This window comes from Physeter macrocephalus, chromosome 7, assembly GCF_002837175.3.
Source record: "Physeter macrocephalus isolate SW-GA chromosome 7, ASM283717v5, whole genome shotgun sequence".
In the NCBI taxonomy this organism is placed as follows: Eukaryota; Metazoa; Chordata; class Mammalia; order Artiodactyla; family Physeteridae; genus Physeter; species Physeter macrocephalus.
Window position 1 is genome coordinate 2471138 of NC_041220.1, and position 20668 is coordinate 2491805.

Genomic DNA, 20668 nt, shown 5'->3' on the forward strand with positions numbered 1-20668 from the left:
TTTACTATCATTACTCTGAATTCTTTTTCAGGTAGTTTGCCTATTTCCTCTTCCTTTATTTGTTCTTGTAGGTTTTTATCTTGTTCCTTTGTCTGTGAGATATTCCTCTGTCTTCTCATTCTGTCTAATCTACAGTATTTGAGGTCTCCTTTCCCCAGGCTGCAGGGTCGTAGTTCCTCTTGTTTCTGTTCTCTGTCCCCAGTGGTGAGGTTAGTCCAGTGGCTTGTGTAGGCTTCCTGATGGAAGAAACTGGTGCCTGCATTCTGGTGGGTGGAGCTGAGTCTTTTTCCCTCTGATGAGCAGGGCTATGTCAGGTGGTGTGTTTTGGGGGTGTCTGTGAGCTTGCTATGACTTTAGGTAGTCTGTGTGTTGATGGGTGAGTTTGTGTTCCTGTGTTGTTTGTTATTTGGTGTGAGGCATCCAGTGCTGGGAACTGCTGGCAGTTGGGTGAAGCCAGGTCTTGGATTCAGATAGAGGCCTCTGTGAGAGCTGTGAGTAATTAATCTTCCCTGGGGCTGGGAAATCTCTAGTGGTCCAGCGTCCTGGACTCGGTGCTCCCACTCCAGAGCCTCAGGCCCAACTTCTGTTCAAGGAACCAAGACCCCACAAGTCACTCATCCCAGCAATAAAGGGGATTGAAAAAAAAAAAGAAAAGACTAACAAAACCCCAGACAAATGGTAAAAACTAAAATCAAACAAAAAAAAAACAGAAACAAAGAAACACAGACACACACAAAAGAAAGAAAAACAGAACAAATAAATCCAAAAGCAAGAGAACAATCAAACAAAAGAATCCAAGAATGAAATCAATTAAAAAGAAAACTGACAAAAATGCAAAACCAAAAAATAAAACCAAAGCAGAGTGCCAACTGAAGAATGAAGCAAAGAAACAAAACATACTGACAAAAATAATAAAAAAAGAAAAAGAAAAAGAGAAAGGGGAAGGAAGACAGAGCAAAAGAAAAGCAATGTAGAAATAGAAATATAAAAAAATAAAATAGAAAATATATTAAACAAAAAAAAGACAAACAAAGCCCCAGAGAAATGGTAAAAACAAAATTTAAAAAAAAAAAAACAGAAACAAGGAAACACACACACACAAAAGAAACAAAAACAGAACCAAATAAAACAACCAGACAAATAGAACGCAAAAACAAAATCGAACGATTACGATCAAAACTAACAAAAACACAAAACCTAAAAACAAAACCAAAGCAGTGTGCCAGCTGAAGAATAAGGCAAGGAAACAGAACAAACTAATGAAAATGATTTAAAAAATAATAATAATAAAATAAAATAAAAGTGAAAAAACACAGGACAACAGAAAAGTAAAGTAGAAATGGAAATATTAAAAAAATAAAAAATATATTAAAGAAAAAGAAGAAGAAAAAATATGGGAAAAGAACACAGAACAATAGAAAAGCAAAGTAAAAATAGAAATATATTTAAAAAATTAAAAATATGTTAAAGAACACAAAGATCCCAAAAGACTAAATAAAAAAATACTAAAACAACAACAATAAACAAAGTGGCAAAAATGAAGAAAAGAAAAAGCCAGAACCAACAACAGAATGAAGCACTACATAATAAAAGTAATAGCAATAATTACGTTTCCCTGTGGTCTCAGCGGTAAGTGTCCTTGCACACGCCATGAGCCAAACCCCCCTCTGCCTCCCCAGGAGGCCCTCCTCTGCCTCTGGGCTGGTTTCTGCACCTGCTGTGGGCTCTGTGGGCACCACTGAGACTCTGATCTGGCCCAACTCCTGCATGTGCTACCCCCAGAGTCGACAGCTGCCAGAGCTAGACCGTTTTCACTTGTCAGAACACTCATTGTCTCCTCAGATATTCCATAGACACAGGGTGTACCCAGCTGATCACAGGGATTTAATCTGCAGCTTGTACAGCTGATGGAAAGATTTTCTATTCTCTTCCTTAGTCGCCCCATCCCTGGGGTTCAGCTTTGGCTTTATCCCCACCTCTGTGTGTGGTCCGCCCACAGGAGTCTGGTACTGAGGCTACCTTGGAGCTCTTGGGTCTGCCCCAGTGAGGACCAGGCGCAGAGGTGCTATGACTGCTTCGATCGCAGGAGCCCCAGCAGTGCCAAATGCGCAGGGAAGCCCAAGGCCACGGGCGTAAGAGATATGGCCCTAGCAAGGAGCTTTTCTGGAGCCTGGCAGCAGGCACATGAAGGCCAGCCCTGAGAGGACCTTTTTTTTTATTTCCCTGCAGCCAGAGCATGAGGGCCAGCTCTGAGAGGGCTTTTTTTATTGCTCAGCAGCCAGCACACAAGAGCCAGCCCTGAGTGGGCTTCTTTTATTATCATTGGCAGTTGCCAGTATGTGGGGAGACAGAGGCTACAATAGTGGCTCCTCCCCCTGCATGTGACTCAGCCATAGCGCCTGCATCCATGGCAGTCTAGTCTTCCTCTGTAGGTATTCCCTGCTGTGGATTTCCTCCTTCCTGTCCCCTCAGTCCGTCTCCCCACAGCCAACAGCAGTTCTCGCTCTGGACCTGTTCTCCAGTCCCCACACTACAGCTCCCAGCCTGCTTGCACACCTGTGAACACACATCCCAGTCCGGGGCACATAGGGCCGCGGTACGGACCGTCTGTGTAGTTCTCACTCTGTCCCGTCTGCCACAGATCGGCCGCTTCACCCTCTTCCGACAGCCTCAAATGCCTCCCTCCTGTCCCAATCGATTTCCCCGCTGGAGAGGGGGTTTCCCTGAATTCAGGAATCTCTCCTCTGCTTCAGCTCCCCCACCCTGGGGTGCAGGTCCCATCCTGCTTCCTCTCCTCCTCCTTCTCCCTTCTTTTTTCTGTCCTACCCAGTTATGAAGGGATCTTTAGAGTCCTTTCTGGTGTGCAAGGTCTTCTGCTAGCTTTCAACCAGTGTTCTGTGGGAATTGTTGCATCTATAGGTGTATTCCTGATGCATCCATGGGGAGAGATGAACTCCACGTCCTCCTACTCCTCTGCCATCTTGAATCCTCCAAAAAGTTGTAGAATTTTTTTAAAATTGTGTTACATGTTCAGTGGAGAAAGGGAGCTTACTCAGGTTAAGTTAGTCCCCGAGGCTCTGCAGAGATGGAATGTAGTTGGACTTGGAGGGGTGGGCAGCCTGTCCATCAGGGAAGAATGGGAGCAGTGTTTTGGTGGCGAGTAGAGAGTGAAAAGGTGTGGGGTATGTTCAATCACTGACAGTTTGGAATAAACCAAAGTACAAAATTCACACACTCACATACACTGCAGTTAACAAGCACATACCTCCTTATTGTGCTGTTAACTGCACAGTTCTCAGCCTACAGTACATAAATACTATACAAGAGAATCATGACAGATGAGAATAAAAAGGAAGGTAGAAGCTCAGGTCATGGTGTTTCTTAAAAGTAATGCGAATTTTTTTCTATATAAACTGACCACTGGATAAAGAGATGCTACATGACCTGTACCACTAGAGAACCAGACAAGAGATGAAGGGAAATTACTCCCTAAAGAAGTATCCCAACTAATCAATGAAGAAGGAATGGTAGAATTAGAATATCCCCATTTTCAATGCCTAATGAATGCATGGATCAATACTGAGCATACACAGTTGTACTATCATGAAAAGAAGGACTAACTAGACATCCATCAGCCTCTCCCAGTGCAATACACCACTACCTATGAAGAAGTCTTGATAAAATCAATTAAATCCAAGGCTGATCAAGTCTCTAAGCTGGACACCAACGTATATGGAAATAGATGAAAGAAGGACAAATAAAGTCACCATAGAAGTGCAACCAGCCAATTGCAGAGTCTAGAAATCTAAAAACAAGCAGTCTGGTTTCTTCAATAAATAGATTGATAAGGAAGAAAAGAAGAGATGAAGTGGAGTTTATTCATTAAAAGACATACCAACTGTTCACAAAGTGTAGGCTTCATTTGAATCCTGATGAAATCAACTGTGCAATAAATGGATAGATGGATAAATAGATGATATATAGATGACAGATAGATAGACAGATAGATAGATAATACATAGATATACAGATACAAAGATTGATGGATACTAGATAGAAAGAAAGATAGGTGATAGGTAGAGATATAGATGATAGATAGATGATAGATAGATAGGCAGACATTTAGGAGACAATTAAAAATTTGACCACTGACTGGATATTTGACTGAAATTATTGCTAATATTTCTTATGGGTGTGATCATGGTAATGTGCCTGTGCGTTTTATCTTCTAATTATACATACTGAAATATTTACAGATGAAATAGGATGTCTGGGAATTGCCTCAAAGAAATGTAGGCATGGGAATTATATAGAGATAGAGATGAAACAAGACTGGCCTTGAGTTGATTGATTGTTCTATTTGGATAACTGGTACATGAAGGTTCATTATAATATTCTATCTACTTTCGTGTATGTTTAATTTCTCCATAATAAATTTTTCAATGCATTAGAGCATTTAAAATTTAATACTTTCCAGTCAAATAGAAGTCTAGGGCTTCCCTGGGGGTGCAGTGGTTAAGAATCCACCTGCCAATGCAGGGGACACGGGTTCGAGCCCTGCTCCAGGGAGATCCCACATGCCACAGAGCAACTAAACCCGTGAGCCACAACTACTGAGCCTGCACTCTAGAGCCCGCAAGCCACAACTACGGAGGCTGAGTGCCACAACTACTGAAGCCCGCGCACCTAGAGCCCGTGCTCTGCAACAAGAGAAGCCACAGCAATGAGAAGACCGCGCACCGCAGCGAAGAGTAGCCCCCACTTGCCGCAACTAGAGAGAAAGCCCGTGCGCAGCAACGAAGACCCAACGCAGCCAAAAATAAATAAATAAATTAATTAATTTAAAAAAATAGAAGTCTTAGGAGATTTTTTTCACAAGAAGCAATATGATTAAGGGAAATAGAAGAGATAAATTCAGCAGTGATTTGAACAATAAATCGCTGTGGGGGAAGGCCAGAGACAAGGAAATCACTTAGGAGTCTCTTATAGCATCTTGACCCATATGGATGAGTCTGATTCGGGTCTGATTCATTCTTAGCATTAACAGGAATGAAAAGAAAAAAGTGATTGGCGTCATTTTGAAGATCTGTCAAAGGTTAGTACTGTTCATATATGAGGCACTATGCAAAGAAAGATTCAAAGATAACTCAAAAATTTCAAACCTGGCTGATTTTTAAAATAGGGATGTCATAAATAGAAATAGGTAAGCCAAGGAAGCACACTGGTAGGGAATGAGGTGACAAATTTGCTCCAGACTTCAAGTTTAAGAGGCTGAAGTACAACTTGCTTTTATTAAAAAATAAAATTTTGTCAAAAATCCAAAAACCAAAAAACAACAAGCATAAAAACCCCCAAATTGCTGGAAAAGCTCTTTTCCCAAAATCTAGTTCACAGCCTCATTAAGATTACATGTCAAAGACCAATACAAATCTTAAACATATTCTCCACAAATAGTAAAAAGCTGTAGCCATCTGAATGGATATACTTAACTAACTGCAACTGTTATTTATAAACTTGTGAGTTTTATATTGTTATACTTGACTCATGGCTAAAATTTTTTAATGAAAGCTATAAAATCTTTGTGTTTGTATGTATGTCTACCTATGGACATTACAGTTATGGAATTTCTCTACCTCTGGATGGTACTGTCAATATTAATTTGTAAAAGAACTCCAACTGGCTTAAAAATAAGCACTTATGAATTAAGCATTTCTAAATTTCAGAAATATAATAGAAATGAACTCAAATGTTTTTGAAGTTCACATTATGTAGTATAATTTTCAGGAAGTAAAAAGAAGCTTAAGTTTGTTGGTTTAATTAATACAGGCACACCTTTAGAGTAACTGACACTATCCTACCTAGATTTACTAAAAGTCAAATAAGCTCATGTTATCTCTTACAAAATCTGTCAGCAAGAAAACTAATATAAGATGATGGCTAAGTGCTTTAATATCTTATAAAATGTTCATAAGCATAATTGTTAAAAACAAATGAATTCAATAGATACAAGTAAGATGAGAGTTTTAAGGTAAATTTTTAGTGATGATTTTTAAAATGATATATCTACTTAAATAGTTTCCCAAATCTCTTTGGTCACTTCCACACTTAGAATTTTGCAGTTAAATTAAATGATGGGGGTCATTGATAGTCCAGATTATTTCCAGATACGATAAGATACTGAAACCTTAGTTGCTAAAAACATCTAAGTTTACCAACTTTTGACCTCTTATTATAGAGACTAAAGATATTTGCGTCTCTTAGTAAAAATAATTTATGCCACATTGAGAAACTGTACTATAAGGAAGCCTATGTCTCCAAAAATTATGAAATGTACTCATAAATTTGCCAATATAAAGAATGCTGGTATAGAAAAAATTGACAGTTCACAATTGCTTCCTTCTTAGATATCACTAGAAATTAAAGTTTTTAAGATCAAAGAATTCTAATGAATACATGTAATTATAATTATTAGAACTAATAAAGGAAACAACTGTGTATACCAAAAAAAGTAGAATATATTTTTTGGTAAGAAAAGGTATGAAGAATGGAGATACATTTTTTTTGAGGAAAGAGAAAGTAAGTTTGTCCTAAAGTAAAGCTTATTCTTTCTGAATAGGCAAAAAACAAGGGACAAACAAAAATGGACATAAAAATTTATAGAAGGGACTTCCCTGGTGGTGCAGTGGTTGAGAATCCACCTGCCAGTACAGGGGACACGGGTTCGAGCCCTGGTCCGGGAAGATCCCACATGCCATGGAGCAACTAAGCCCATGCGCCACAACTACTGAGCCTGCGCTCTAGAGCCTGCGCACCACAACTACTGAGCCCGTGTGCCTCAACCATTGAAGCCCACGTGCCTAGAGTCCGTGCTCAGCAACAAAAGAAACCACTGAAATGAGGGGCCTGCTCACTGCAAGGAAGAGTAGGCCCCGCTCGCCGCAACCGGAGAAAGCCCGCGCACAGCAACGAAGACCCAACACAGGCAAAAATAAATAAATAAAATAAATTAATTTTAAAAAATTAAATTAAAAAAGATAAAAATTAAAAAATTAAAAAAATAAAAGAGCATCTGTCAAATCCAAGTGGAAAGAAATATGTGTAACTTATTTTGTTGATGGTGGAAACAAACAACTCCCAAGTCACCTCTCTGTTGGTCCCTCTCTATGGAAATACCCTTTAATTTCCCATCAAATAAACAAAAAATATAAATACAGGGAGGGCTTTATTAAATAGTAAAAATATTAAATATTTTCCATTCATTTGATTTTTCATTTTCTAAACATCTCATTATCTGCCTTTAACAAAATTTTACTTCTTTACTGCAAGTACGCTTTTATTTCTTTCACTTTTAACACTTTTTTTCCCACATCTTTATTGGAGTATAATTGCTTTACAATGGTGTATTAGTTTCTGCTTTGTAACAAAGTGAACCAGCTGTACGTATACATATATCCCCATATCCCCTCCCTCTTGTGTCTCCCTCCCAGCCTCCCTATCCCACCCCTCTAGATGGTCACAAAGCACAGAGCTGATCTCCCTGTGCTACGCGGCTGCTTCCCACTAGCCATCCACTTTGCATTTGGTTAATTTGACACTTCGGATTTAATATTTTGATATAACTAGGTAAGTTTTCTTTGATCAAAAAAAAAAACAATGCCCTGAGTAACTGTGACATTTTCAGACACACTGCTGCTAACTGAAAGGTTACAAAGTTGAATAAGGCAGGGACTTGCCCTTGAGAAATTCACAGCTTATTAAAGACGACAGACGAGTCAAAAATGATGAAAACTTAATAGGCTAAAATCTAATTGTAAGTATGAAAGTATTACACGAGAGTAGAAAAAAATGAAATGGTTTGGGAATAACTTACAATTTAATGAGTAAAAATAATGATAAAATATTTTACTTAATTCTTATATTGATATTTATCTCTACTATTATTTCTGGATGATCAATTTCTTAATTAATATGAAATGCTCACTGAACACCTCCTGTGTAACAGGCGTTATCCTAAATCCTTTATGTGTATAAAAGTACTGAATCCTCTCAATAGCCCTCTATGAAAACAATATTATTATTCCTATTTTCACATGAGGAAACCAGGCAAAGAGAGATTAAGCAGCTTCTCAATGTTCAAAAATTAGTTATTGTTAGTTGGAATTCAAACTTAGAAGGCTGGTTCCAGAATCTCAGTTTCTAACTGTTATACAGACTATATCTGAGGTCAAAAAGCACGTTTTATACCTCCTAAACCTTCTCCTGTTATTTTATTTAATCTTTTGAAAGGAATTTGACCAAATCTTGGAAACTCAAATGCTCTCTAGAATACTACCCTTTGTCATCCTAATGGGGGAGAATTTTTATCCACTCAGTTCAGATACCCACGCTTCAAGAATAAAAGGTTACTTGTGCCTCTATCATATTTAACAGACGCAGTAAAATGCCATAGCCTTTGGGAATGTAGATTTGTTAACTGGGTGAAACAGAAAGAATGTTGTGTACAGAAAATTAATAACTGTGTTCTGTATTCCCTTGCCCTTGCTGTAGCATCAGAGTAAGTGATTTCAGTTTGCTTCAGGCATAACTTTTCTAAGACTGCTCACAAAATCCACCCAATATAATCCAACATATTCCCAAACACCATTTAAATAAGGCATATATTTGACTTTAAAATAAAAATTTCAGTGTAATTGATGAGAAGCATTATTGTATAAAAAATAACTATTTATTATGGTGCTCATGGAAAATGGCCTAAGCTTGTTCATTTATTCATTTATTTGCTCAGTAAACATTTTCAATAAACATCTCTCTATAAACATTGTATGATGCTAAATATAAAAAGCAAAAAATAAATAAATAAAATAAGATCTTACAAAAAATGTAAAATTTCTCTGGAGTACAATCTATTAGAAAAGTCAAAGGAGGACTTCTCTGGTGGCGCAGTAGTTAAGAATCTGCCTGCCAATGCAGGGGACACAGGTTCGAGCCCTGGTCCAGGAAGACCCCACATGCCGCGGTGCAACTAAGCCCATGTGCCACAACTACTGAGCCTGCGCTCTAGAGCCCACGAGCCACAACTACTGAGCCCGCATGCCACAACTACTGAAGCCCGTGCGCCTAGAGCCCGTGCTCTGCAACAAGAGAAGCCACTGCAATGAGAATCCCACGCGCTGCAACGTAGAGTAGCCCCTGCTCGCCACAACTAGAGAGAAAGCCCGTGTGCAGCAATGAAGACCCAATGCGGCCAAAATTAAATAAATTTTTTAAAAAGTCAAAAGAAAAACAACAAAGTAAGAAAACTTATTTGAGACATTTAGGGTTGGATAATGACTAACTTTCATCACATAAAAATGTTTTTATAAATCAATAAGAAAAAAGTTATGGAATGCAATAAAAACATCAATGATTTGAACAAGCAATTCACAGGAACAAAACACAAATAATCAATGTATGAAAATATGTTATCCTCGACCTCACTTGTGATGAAGGACCTGGAAATATATACAAGATGCCATTATCCTCCATAAAATCAGCAAAAACATTTATTAGTTTTCCACTTCCCAAAGTTGGTAAGAGAGAGGGAAGCAGACCCTCTCGCACTTTACTGGTAGAATTGTGAAACACTGCAACATCTAGAGAAAATTAGCCTTTGTCTGTGACTTTGGGACAAATAAATGCTGGATGAGTCAAAAATGTAAATCCATTCTCACAGATGCCACCCTTGTATATATAGTTTGATCTACTTTTGTAAATAGTGACCAAATGAACTCTTAACAGTCAGACTAACTTCTGACTCTTAGATTCAGTGCTTTAACCAGAGCCCAAACTGGGAACTCCAATCTTGGTGTCTTACCTTGGACAGTTCCAGGTTAAAGTCTTGCAAAGGTCTCATCCTCATGAATTATGGGGGATGAGAAAGACTCCTCCCTCTATTGCACCTTTAAGAGATGATCATGTACTATAATATACTAAAACATAACTTTTATATGGACTGGGAGACCTAAAAATTTGTGTGATTCACTTTATTGTGATATTGGCTTTGTTGTAGTGGTCTGACACCACACCCAAAATCTCTCTGAGGTATGCCTGTATTTAGGATGCGCTAAGTATCATAGGAACATTGCCAATCCCATGTTCTTTCTCATGGTTTCCCCAACCTCTTTATCATTCCCAGCCTACGATCCCACTCAAACTTCCTCCTTCACTACTTTATGGCAAAAGCTTCTTCTTCTTTTGACTGCGTAACAGTAAGAACTTATATTATTTTCAGCCAGCCATCCTTACATGGGTCTATCTTTTTGTTTTATGCAGTATAGTTTCCTAACTAAGTAACGTTTTAAAAACCAAACTTGGTGTGCAGCAGTGGAGATAACCATCTCATACTACTCCGCTGCCCCTGCGGTGATTTTCTACGGTTTAATGCACAGCAGATGTCACACAAATATATCTTCATTGGTTGAATGATAGTTGGAGCTTCCCTTAACAGAAAGGAGAATGATAAAGACAGATGGTAGGTTGAGATTTAGTTGAAGCTTCCAAAATTAAAACAAACGTCACCAGAGACAACTTCTAACAGGGTTTGCCATCTAATCGTTATAGGTTAGCTCTTCTGTTCATCAGCTGCAAACCTCAAGGTCTATCCCTTCTCGTAGACTTCACCACCAGGTTCATGAATCTCCTCTCCATCCGCCACCCCCTACCATAGCCGTCACCCTCAGGACCTGCAACATCTACGCTGACCGCTCCCCACAGTGAATACCCTTACCTACGTCACCCTAGCAATCGTCTCCCCTTCGCCACTGTACTGCTACCACGTTATCACACCAACACCTTCCATCAAACTAAGAATAACTCGGTAGTTGTTATGCAATAATAGTGAAAAATATGAAAAATACAGATAGCCAAACTTGCTAAAATCTCTATTTGGGAACTTACTAGCTAAGTAACACCAAACAAGAGAGGTAACTCTTGAGAAACAGTCCTCCATGGCATTTCTGCACATCTTATATCAAGTTTGCTTCTGCACTATCTCTTCAAGGAGGTCAGTATAGCCAACAGCCTTGGAAGATACAAAGAGCGTCTCCCTCTGGGGTGGAAGACAGATTTGTTCCCTGACCAAGATAATAAAGATAATGTCTCCTTCTGGGGCAAAGCTTGGGCAGTTGTGTCAGCAGCCTCTTACAAGACTGGAGGTTTCCTCAGAAGGTACAAAACCCCACTGGGTGTAGCGTTCAGTGGGGCGACTCCACATTGCCCCAGTGGGACCGGAGGGCAGAGGAACGTGAGTGATGAAGTCATTTGTCGCTGACCCGGGAGGCTTTTGTCTTCTGCTAGCATCTATGGCCAGCTAACTTGTTAACTTGCAAGCAGGGTAAGACCTCAGACTCCTCACAGTACTCGACAGGAACTTGTTTACGCCTTAGTTTCCCTACCTGTACAATGGAGAGAGGGCACTTACCTCAGAGGGACAGTGTGCTAATTAAATGGAATCATGAGGCTATACATATACGGAGCCCCGCCTGAGTCTCACAGCTGCCCTTTTCATTCGTATTTGGCGACTCCTTGCCAAACCAAGTGGCCTGCTCTTGGCTCAGTTCTCACTGGTGGCTCTGAGGCACTGACACCAGAGATCATCTCTTCTTCTCGAAGTTCCTAAACCCTACCCTGCACTAAACTGGTTTTCTTCCTGCGTTTTTGTAGGAAGGCAGTCCTACATTTCCACAAATATACTAATTAACAACACAAAAACAGAAAACCAGTTTTTCTAAGGTGGAAGAGCTACTAATTGGAATGAGGGGGTAGGGAGAGTCATGAGATCTTCATCACAAGGAGGTTAAGAGTTATTTAAAAACCTATAAAACATCAAGTCACTCAGTTATGTAGATGGCCGATATTTATTATTCTCCAATGTCTAATCTTAATGACATATTTGCAAAGAATTCCTGGAAAAAAAACAGGGGAAATGGTGGCTGTAAGGCACGGGGCCAAGTGACCATTGAAACAGTGTGGAATAATAGAAAAAAGACACTTTTACTGTCAAGAGATCCCAGGATTCCAAGCCCCAGATTTTAGTAGTTGTGAGAACTTGGGTGAGTTACTTAACCTCAAAAAACTTTGGTTTACTTACCTCCTAAGTGGGGTAAGACTCTCTGCCTCGAAGAGCTGTTGATGGGTTATCTCAGTAAAGTATATCTATGATGGGTATGACTATTCCATGAGTAAAATACTGAAGAATTACTTATTCAGAAATTAATATGAGGGCCAAGGGACATTTCTGAATATTTCCCCAAAAGGATATAACATCTCGTGATGTGGTACCAGGCTTGCCAAATACAACCTTATAGAACACCAGGCTTGCCAAATACAGCTTTATAGAACTTAAACTCTGGCTTCATAAAAACCCAAGGTACAGAAAATTCCTTAGTGGCAGACTTCTGTAGCTCTGCGTCATTCTCAGATAAGCACTTACTTGATTGAACTTACCTGTAACAAAAAATCAAAGAGAGCCATCTTGGACCATTCGTGGTGATGTATTTCAGTACAGCCCCATTCAGGTTTGGGTACGCGGCCATTCTTCCAGCACTTCTGTTTCAGCAACTGCTGATAAGTTCCCCAGGTGAGCTTAACAGAAGAGTGGGTCTCGTTACTCGTTGGAGATAAAGATGAGTCCCAGAGAATGAAAGGACATGGGCGGCCATCTACAGAATCCCAAAACACACAAAAAAACACACTTTTAGAATGTTACTGACTCAGTGTTTACTCTTGGATGTCATTCAGTCTTTCACAGCTTCACACTCTCATCTGTCACATGTGAGAGTTTGATTAGATGACATTTATGATCACTTTCCCTTCTGAATATTTACTATTTTTATACCTCAGTGATGCTTCCTGATAGGAGTCTTATAAGATGGATAGTTATTGTTAGACAAGGAAAGAAAAGTTTTTTTTAAACAAGATACTTTATAGATGTGGCAGGAACAGGCCACTAACCACCAGAAACAACGTCCTCTGGTTAATGTGGTTTTATTCCACATCTAAAAGCAGCCACCATGAAAAAGGAAAGAATCCAGACATTTATAATCATCTATTCAGTGTCTGAGTGGAGTGGCTCTCTATTTGTAATAACAACTGTCTGATTTTCTGAGGCCATATTATGATGTCAGGAAGAAAAAGAATTTTTAGAAGTTGCAAATTTAAAACTGAAATTATATGTTTCACACCAGTCACTATAATCTCCAAAGAAAGAAAAAGGAAGCAAGAGGGGTTTTTTTGTTTTGTTTTGTTTTTTTTCTGATAGAAACAACAGCACTCCTGGTAATGGGTCATTTATTCACATAAAACCTCACAAAGTGTATTTAAGCAAATGTCATTTCTTCAACTTCCTGTGCATAGAATATTTTTCAAAAAAATCTGTCACTCGAATGTTTTTGTCTCATTCTTGATAGTTTAGAAATTTCATTGGTGAACTGTACATTAAATGACACTGTAAGCTTAAAGCCAAAGCATCCCTCTCAAGCTCCCATGTCTGTCAAATAAAGTCCATGAAAGATGATGAAGAGCAGTTTGCTTGTAACTTAAAAATCAGAATGATCTCTTGGGGAAAAAAAAAAAAAAACCACTAAGTCACAAAGGTCTGAAAAATCCCATTTAACTCATTTTTAACAGGTCTGGGCATTCGAATCCTCTGAAACTATGGCTGGAATGTCAAGACACATCAAGGGATTTTTAAAGCTCTTTCAAATGACCTGAGAGGTTCTCAATCTATAACTGTTTTTTGTTAAAGACTTTTATTTTCCCACCTTGCTTATTTGCCTTCCTGTAGAGCTCTAATCTCTGGTCTTTAATGCAAGGACAGTCACTCCTCCTCTAACCACTCCTGAATGTGGTGTTACAATGACCTTGATAATATTAATAACATTCACTTACTCATTCTAATCACCTACATTCCAGTTTTGTTCAAAAGAAAAATCTTTCTCCTTTTAGCCTTGCAATTTAGGCCAGGGCCAGTAGCAAGTCCTTTAGATTGTGGAAAATAGGCCACAGTCACTGATGTACAATTAAAAGAAAAATAGACAAAGAAACATGAACCATATATAAAGAACTTGTTATCTCTCTCCTTTTTATTTCCTTTTACTGTACTAAATGATTTGGGGCTGCTGGGACCCAATTATCTTCTTAGGTATTAGATAAATATAATGTTAAATGTATATGCTCCAAATAGTATGCCAATTTAAAAAATAATAATAATAAATTCTAGGTAAAAACAGGCCATCATATAGTGAGAGACACACATAAACCAGTGTAACCAAATACATGTAAGAGACACAACACAGCTTTCAAAGATATGGGCACTTCAGACTTCTAAATATCAACACCAAGAGGCTCTATCACTCAGTGTCTTTGGAACAAACTGATACACACCTAGCACTTTGCATTCTCAGGGCTGGGAAGTATTCAAAGGGAGTTGAAAAACACTGAAATTCAAGACAGGAATCAATACACAAGACAGACAAAGAGCCAGTTTCCTCAGTACACAAGGCCCTCAGAGAAATGAGGAAATTATGCACATAAACAATTGAAACAGTTAACTTCTGTGCTGTTTTTCCTTCCCTTTAGAAACATTTGTTTCATATTTTAAAAGTAATTAAGAGTAAATCTACTCATTTTAGGAAATGTGGAACAACATTAAAATGTATAGCTAAAAGATGACATGATACTATATATAGGAAACACTAAAGTCTCCACCAAAAAAACTATTGGAACTAATAAACGAATTCAGTAAATTTGCAGGATATAAGATTAATATACAGATATCTGCTGCTTTTCTATACACTGAAAATGAACTCTCAGAAAGAGAAATTAAGGAAACAATCACATTTACAATCATATAAAAAAGAATAAAATATCTAGGAATAAACTTAACAAAGGAGGTAAAAGACCTATTTGCTGAAAACTATAAAACACTGATGAAGGAATTTGGAAATTATACAAAGAAATGGAAAGATAACCCATGCTCTTGGATTGGAAGAATTAATATTGGTAAAATGGCCATACTACCCAAAGTCATCTACAGATTTAAAGCAATCTCTATCAAAATACCCATGACACTTTTCACTGAACTAGAACAAATAATCCTAAAATTTATATGAAACTACAAAAGACCCCAAATTGCCACAGCAATCCTGAGAAAAAAAAGGAGGGAACTGAAGGAATCACGCCCCCTGACTTCAGACAATACTGCAAAGCTACAGTGATCAAAACAGCATGGTACTGGCACAAAAACAGACACATATATCAATGGAACAGAACAGAGAGCCCAGAAATAAACCCACACACCTTTGGTCAATTAATCTACAGCAAAGGAGGCAAGAAAATACAATGGAGAAAAGACAGTCTCTTCAATAACTGGCGCTGGGAAAACTAGACAGCTACATGTAAAAGAATGAGATTAGACATTTCCTTACATCATGTACAAAAATAAACTCAAAATGCATTAAAGACCTAAATGTAAGACCTGAAACCATAAAACTCCTAGAAGAGAACACATGCAGAACACTCTTTGACATAAATTGTAGCAATATTTTTAAAATCTGTCTTCTAAGGCAAAAGAAATAAAAGCAAAAATAAACAAATGGGACCTAATTAAACTTAAAAGCTTTTACACAGCAAAGGAAACCATAAACTAAATGGAAAGACAACCTACTACATGGGAGAAAATACTTGCCAATTATATGTTTGACAAGGGGTAAATATCCAACACATATAAATAGCTCATACAACTCAATATCAAAAAAAACAAAGATCCCTTAAAAAACGGGCAGAAGACCTGAATAGACATTTTTCCGAAGAAGACTTACACACAGCCAACAGGTCATGAAATGATGCTCAACCTTGCTAATTTTCAGAGAAATGCAAATCAAACCACAGTGAGATATCAACTCATACTTGTCAGAATGGCCAACATCAGAAAGACTACAAATAACAATTGTTGGTGAGGATGTAGAGAAAAGGGAACCCTCCTCCACAGTTGGTGGGACTGTAAATCGGTGCAGCCACTATGGAGAACAGTATGGAGTTTCCTTAAAAAGCTAAAAACAGAGCTACTATATGACCCAGCAACTCCACTCCTGGGTATATTCCAAAGAAAACAAAAACACTAATTCTAAAAGATACATGCACCCCAATGTTCACTGCAGCACTATTTACAATAGCCAAGATATGGAAGCAACCTATTTGTTAATCAACAGATGAATGGATAAAGAAGATGTGGTATATGTACACAATGGAATATTACTCAGCCATAAAAAAGAAGGATATGTTGCCATTTGCAACAACATGGATGGACCTAGAGAGTATGATGCTTAGTGAAATAAGGCAGACAGAGAAAGACAAATATTCTATGTTATGTCACTTATATGTGGAACCTAAAAACATAGAACAAACCAATGCATATAACAAAACAGAAACAGATTCACAGAAAAACTAGTGGCTACCAGTGCAGAGAGGGAAGTGGGGAGGGGTGAGATACAGGCTATAGGATTAAGAGTCACAAACTACTATGTATAAAACAAATAAACAACAAAGATATACAGTACAGGAAAATATATCTGTGATTTTTAATAACTTTAAATGGAATATAAAACTACAGAAATATTGAATCACTATGCTGTACCTGAAACTAATAAAATATTGTAATCCACTCTACTTCAATACAAAAAACAAATAAACAAACATAAAAAAAATGTCTAGCCTAGAAAAAAGCAATCATCTACAATCTCCTACCCTAGTAACTGGTTCTGTTATTTGTATATTTACATCTGGTATTTTCCCATCCCTTTCTTTCACACCTGAAACAGTAAATTGTTTTTAGAAATTTAAGGAGTAGAGCTTATGGTTAGAGTTCAGACTCTAGAACCCAACAGACCTTTTGAATTCTGATCCTACTACTTCTTAGCTTTGTAACATTGGACAAGTTATATAACCTTTTCAAACCTCACTTTCATCCTCTGTAAAGTGTGGGCAATACTGTACCTTCCAAAACAAACTCTGTTAAACAGGATCATGCATTTAAAGTTCTCAGCCTGGTGCCTAACATATATGCATATCCTGGAGAGGTTTTACTATGACTATTTTTATATGCATGCATTATACGATCACATAATTCATCAGCCTTCTAGCCCTTATTTGTTTATTGAACAGCTACTATGTCTCAAACACTATTCTAGGCCTAAAGCATACAGACATACATGCCAGGTTTTCAGTTGTTTGTTGTTTTGTGGGATTTTTTGCTTTCATAGAGTTTACATTTCCAGCAGGGAAAAGAGGCAAAAATTACACAAGGGAAATAAACTATTTGGAATCACCTTATGTATATAGTTTATCATAATTGTTTCACTAAATGTTACACTGAAAACATTTCTCTTACACTTAAATATTCTTAAACAGTGTCACTTTAACTGTGATACAATAATGTAGCCCAGCGGTCAGCAAACTTGGTCAAGGGCAGACGGTGAGTATTTCAGGCTTTGAGGGCCATACAATGTCAACTAGCAAGTACTCAACCCCACTGCGATACGAAAGCAGTCAACACAGTATATAAACAAATGGTGGTGACTATGTTCCAATAAAACTGTATTACATACCCTGAAATTTACATTGTTTGTAATTTTCAAGTGTCATAGTAGTAGTATTGTTATTTGGATTTTTTTTCAACCATTTAAAATTGTGGAGACCATTGGTATCTCAGGGACCACACAGAACTGGCTGTGGGCTATCTCTCACCCACGGACTGCAGCGAATCACTCCCTAATCTAGTGTATGGGTTTATTGTGTTTCATTTACCATTTCTCTCCCTTGAATCTTAAAATTTTTTTGAACGATACATTTTCTATTAAGTGGTTCTCAAACTGCCACATGGAGCTTCCAACGGATAGGAATAATTGGTTTTCAGTTAACATCCTCTGTTTTCCTCCACATGCATCTCCCCTCAGCCAAATATTCTGACTGCCACAGAAACACATTCTGTCCTGCCATGCCTGGCACCAGTCACCGCAGGGAAAGGGGCTTCCGGAAAGCAGGGTAAGAGGCACTTCTGAGGCTGAGCCAGGCTGGATGCCCTCCCTTCCAGCCAGCAGGTCTTGCAGAGTATTTGTGCACGTTGCCCAGGCTGGTTCCTGATCTCAGAGCTGTGAGCAACTGCTGTGCGGCGCATTCCACTTTGTATAAAATGCGGCCGATAACAGAATTCAGTGAACCTTGAGAGATCCGAAGGGATGACAGAAAAATACCCTTTGAGCAGGAAACAGGTTAAAGCGACTTACCTGAAGTGTTTCAGAGATGAGAAGCATTCATCTCTTCGCATTTGGGGTTGTCAGAAAGATGCAGTACTGGGCTCTCTAGAGAAATCTTAACGGTGAAGAGAGAAAATTCTAACTGTCAGAATGGGGAGGAAGTGGGGTTTTAAAAGAAGTGGGGGTGTTCATGTGAATTAACGGTTGTATAGCTGTCTTTTAAAAAACTGAGACTTGCCAGTAAAACTTATTTTTTCCAAAATCTGAATATCTCCCCTGAATTTTGATGTTCTCCCAAGTCGTTCTTTATTCAAAAGCACAAAGAAGACATTCTTGTGAGAAGATGAACGTGAAAATCCACTAAGAATGAATGCTATACACAACCTCCTCTGCCCTGGTTTATCAGGTGCCCTTCACCTTGAACCAGTGACCAGTTCTGCGGAACCACAGGGGGAGTTATCAGTGAATGTCTGCATCTATCACTGGGCAAAATCAAGTAAAAACATCCTGAGCTCTGAAATCACAAGCCTATTTTATCACTTGGGCCAAGTTCCAAGCTTCTTGTGAACAAGACAAAAAGGAAAGTGACAGTTCAGCTCAGAGCCCTTCATTAAAAATAACTCCAAAACCCTCTAAAGAAAACAAAGACCAGCCAAAACTTGAGGCTCATCTTTGTTATGCGAAACAAATTCTGTCATGTTCCATTGCAACTGTCCAAAGCATTGAAGGAAAGCGTGAATGTTGCAGATCTCTAATCTAAAAGCAAGTGTTGATGTGGACATACCTCCACTGAGAAGGTAGCAGGTGTCTGGTTGTTAATGATTCCTTAAGTACTATCTGCTCTGTTTTTCTACTGTGCCTCTCACAGTAGGGTTCTGGTGATTAAAAGTGAAAAAAGCAGGTAAGATCTCTTGGCTTAGGGATGGCGAAGGTGGACAAGTCAGTCAATGTGAGGGAGGGTGAAACAGGATTCTGTGACAGTCTTGCCGGGGAGGAAGTGTGGAGGATAAGACGCTCAGGCTGTTAAACATTGTTAATTCACTTATTCCCAAAGCACATATTTACCATTGTCCCCCAATATCTGGACGCAGTTGGTTCCTGTGTTTGGGATAGAAAGAATCCAGAGTGAGGCCTACCAGAAACAGAGGCCCTGCAAGATCCCAGGCCCAGGCAAGGCCTGGGCCACAGCTGGGAGTTTAGTGGAAACAGACAAGCATGCGTGTAATGACGATCAGGTTGCGTGTCTGCCAGTTGAAGAGTGTTTTAAAGGGACCAAGTGAAGGAAGGACTAAAATAAAGGCTGAGCTCTCAGTGCCAAGCCAAGCAAAGAAGAACTGCCGGGCCCCAGCAGAGCGAAATGAGCAGCTCTGGCCATTAACAAGGAGAAGAGCCATGTCTGAAGAGGAGCCGAGTGCGTGGGGTGGAAAAAGAAGTCACGAGTGTTGATTCCACTCTTGACTGCATCTCTGGTCTCCACAGGACTCAAGCCCAGTCCTCCAGCCACCCTGACTGAGGCCACGGGTGCCCCAAGGCGTGAAAAGTGTGAGATCCAGAGACACTGAAAATACAGCACCGTCAGATATTAGAAAGAATCAACCTATATTAGGCTTTAAAAGGGGAAGGTGGCAGAGAAGCAGAAGTCCACAGATTTTACACGTGTAGATTCCATGCGGCCAACCAAATCCGCAATACAAGGGCTTGTCTTAGGAATCCAATTTCTGCGTGATTTAGAATACCGTTCTTCCAACAAAAATATAAATGTATTTGGTTCCTTTCCTAACTGTTGCACTAACTGGTTTTCTTGAGGTTGGACTGAGTTAAAATAATCTCCATGTTTCCTCAAGTGTTAGCTAAGCATGAAGCCCCTGTGACTTCCTCTGTCACAGACGACTGAAAAAATCCAAACCATCGGTTCTACTTTAAAATCATACGACCCAGCAATCCCGCTACTGGGCTTATACCCTGAGAAAACCATAATTCAAAACGAGTCATGTACCACAATGTTCACTGCAGCTCTATTTACGATAGCCAGGACACGGAAGCAACCTAAGTGTCCATCGACAAATGAATGGATAAAGAAGATGTGGCACATATATACAATGGAATATTACTCAGCCATAAAAAGAAACGAAATTGAGTTATTTGTAGTGAGGTGTATGGACCTAGGGTCTGTCATGCAGAGTGAAGTAAGTCAGAAAGAGAAAAACAAATACCGTATGCTAACACGTATATATGAAATCTAAAAAACAAACAAAAAAATGGTTCTAATGAACCTAGGGGCAAGACAAGAATAAAGATGCAGACGTAGAGAATGGACTTGAGGACACAGGTAGGGGGAAGGGTAAGCTGGGACGAAGTGAGAGAGTGGCATGGACATA

General features: G+C 38.9%; 1 protein-coding gene across 2 annotated transcripts in view; it reads right to left on the bottom strand.

Annotated features, from left to right (window-relative positions):
* Positions 1-20668, bottom strand: part of GASK1B (golgi associated kinase 1B) — a 60282-nt gene that overhangs the window by 23675 nt on the left and 15939 nt on the right. For both annotated transcript variants that reach the window (XM_007101320.3, XM_007101322.3), the window contains one exon: positions 12484-12698. In XM_007101320.3, coding sequence (XP_007101382.1) covers positions 12484-12698 — 215 coding nt within the window. The remainder of the gene's footprint in view (positions 1-12483; positions 12699-20668) is intronic.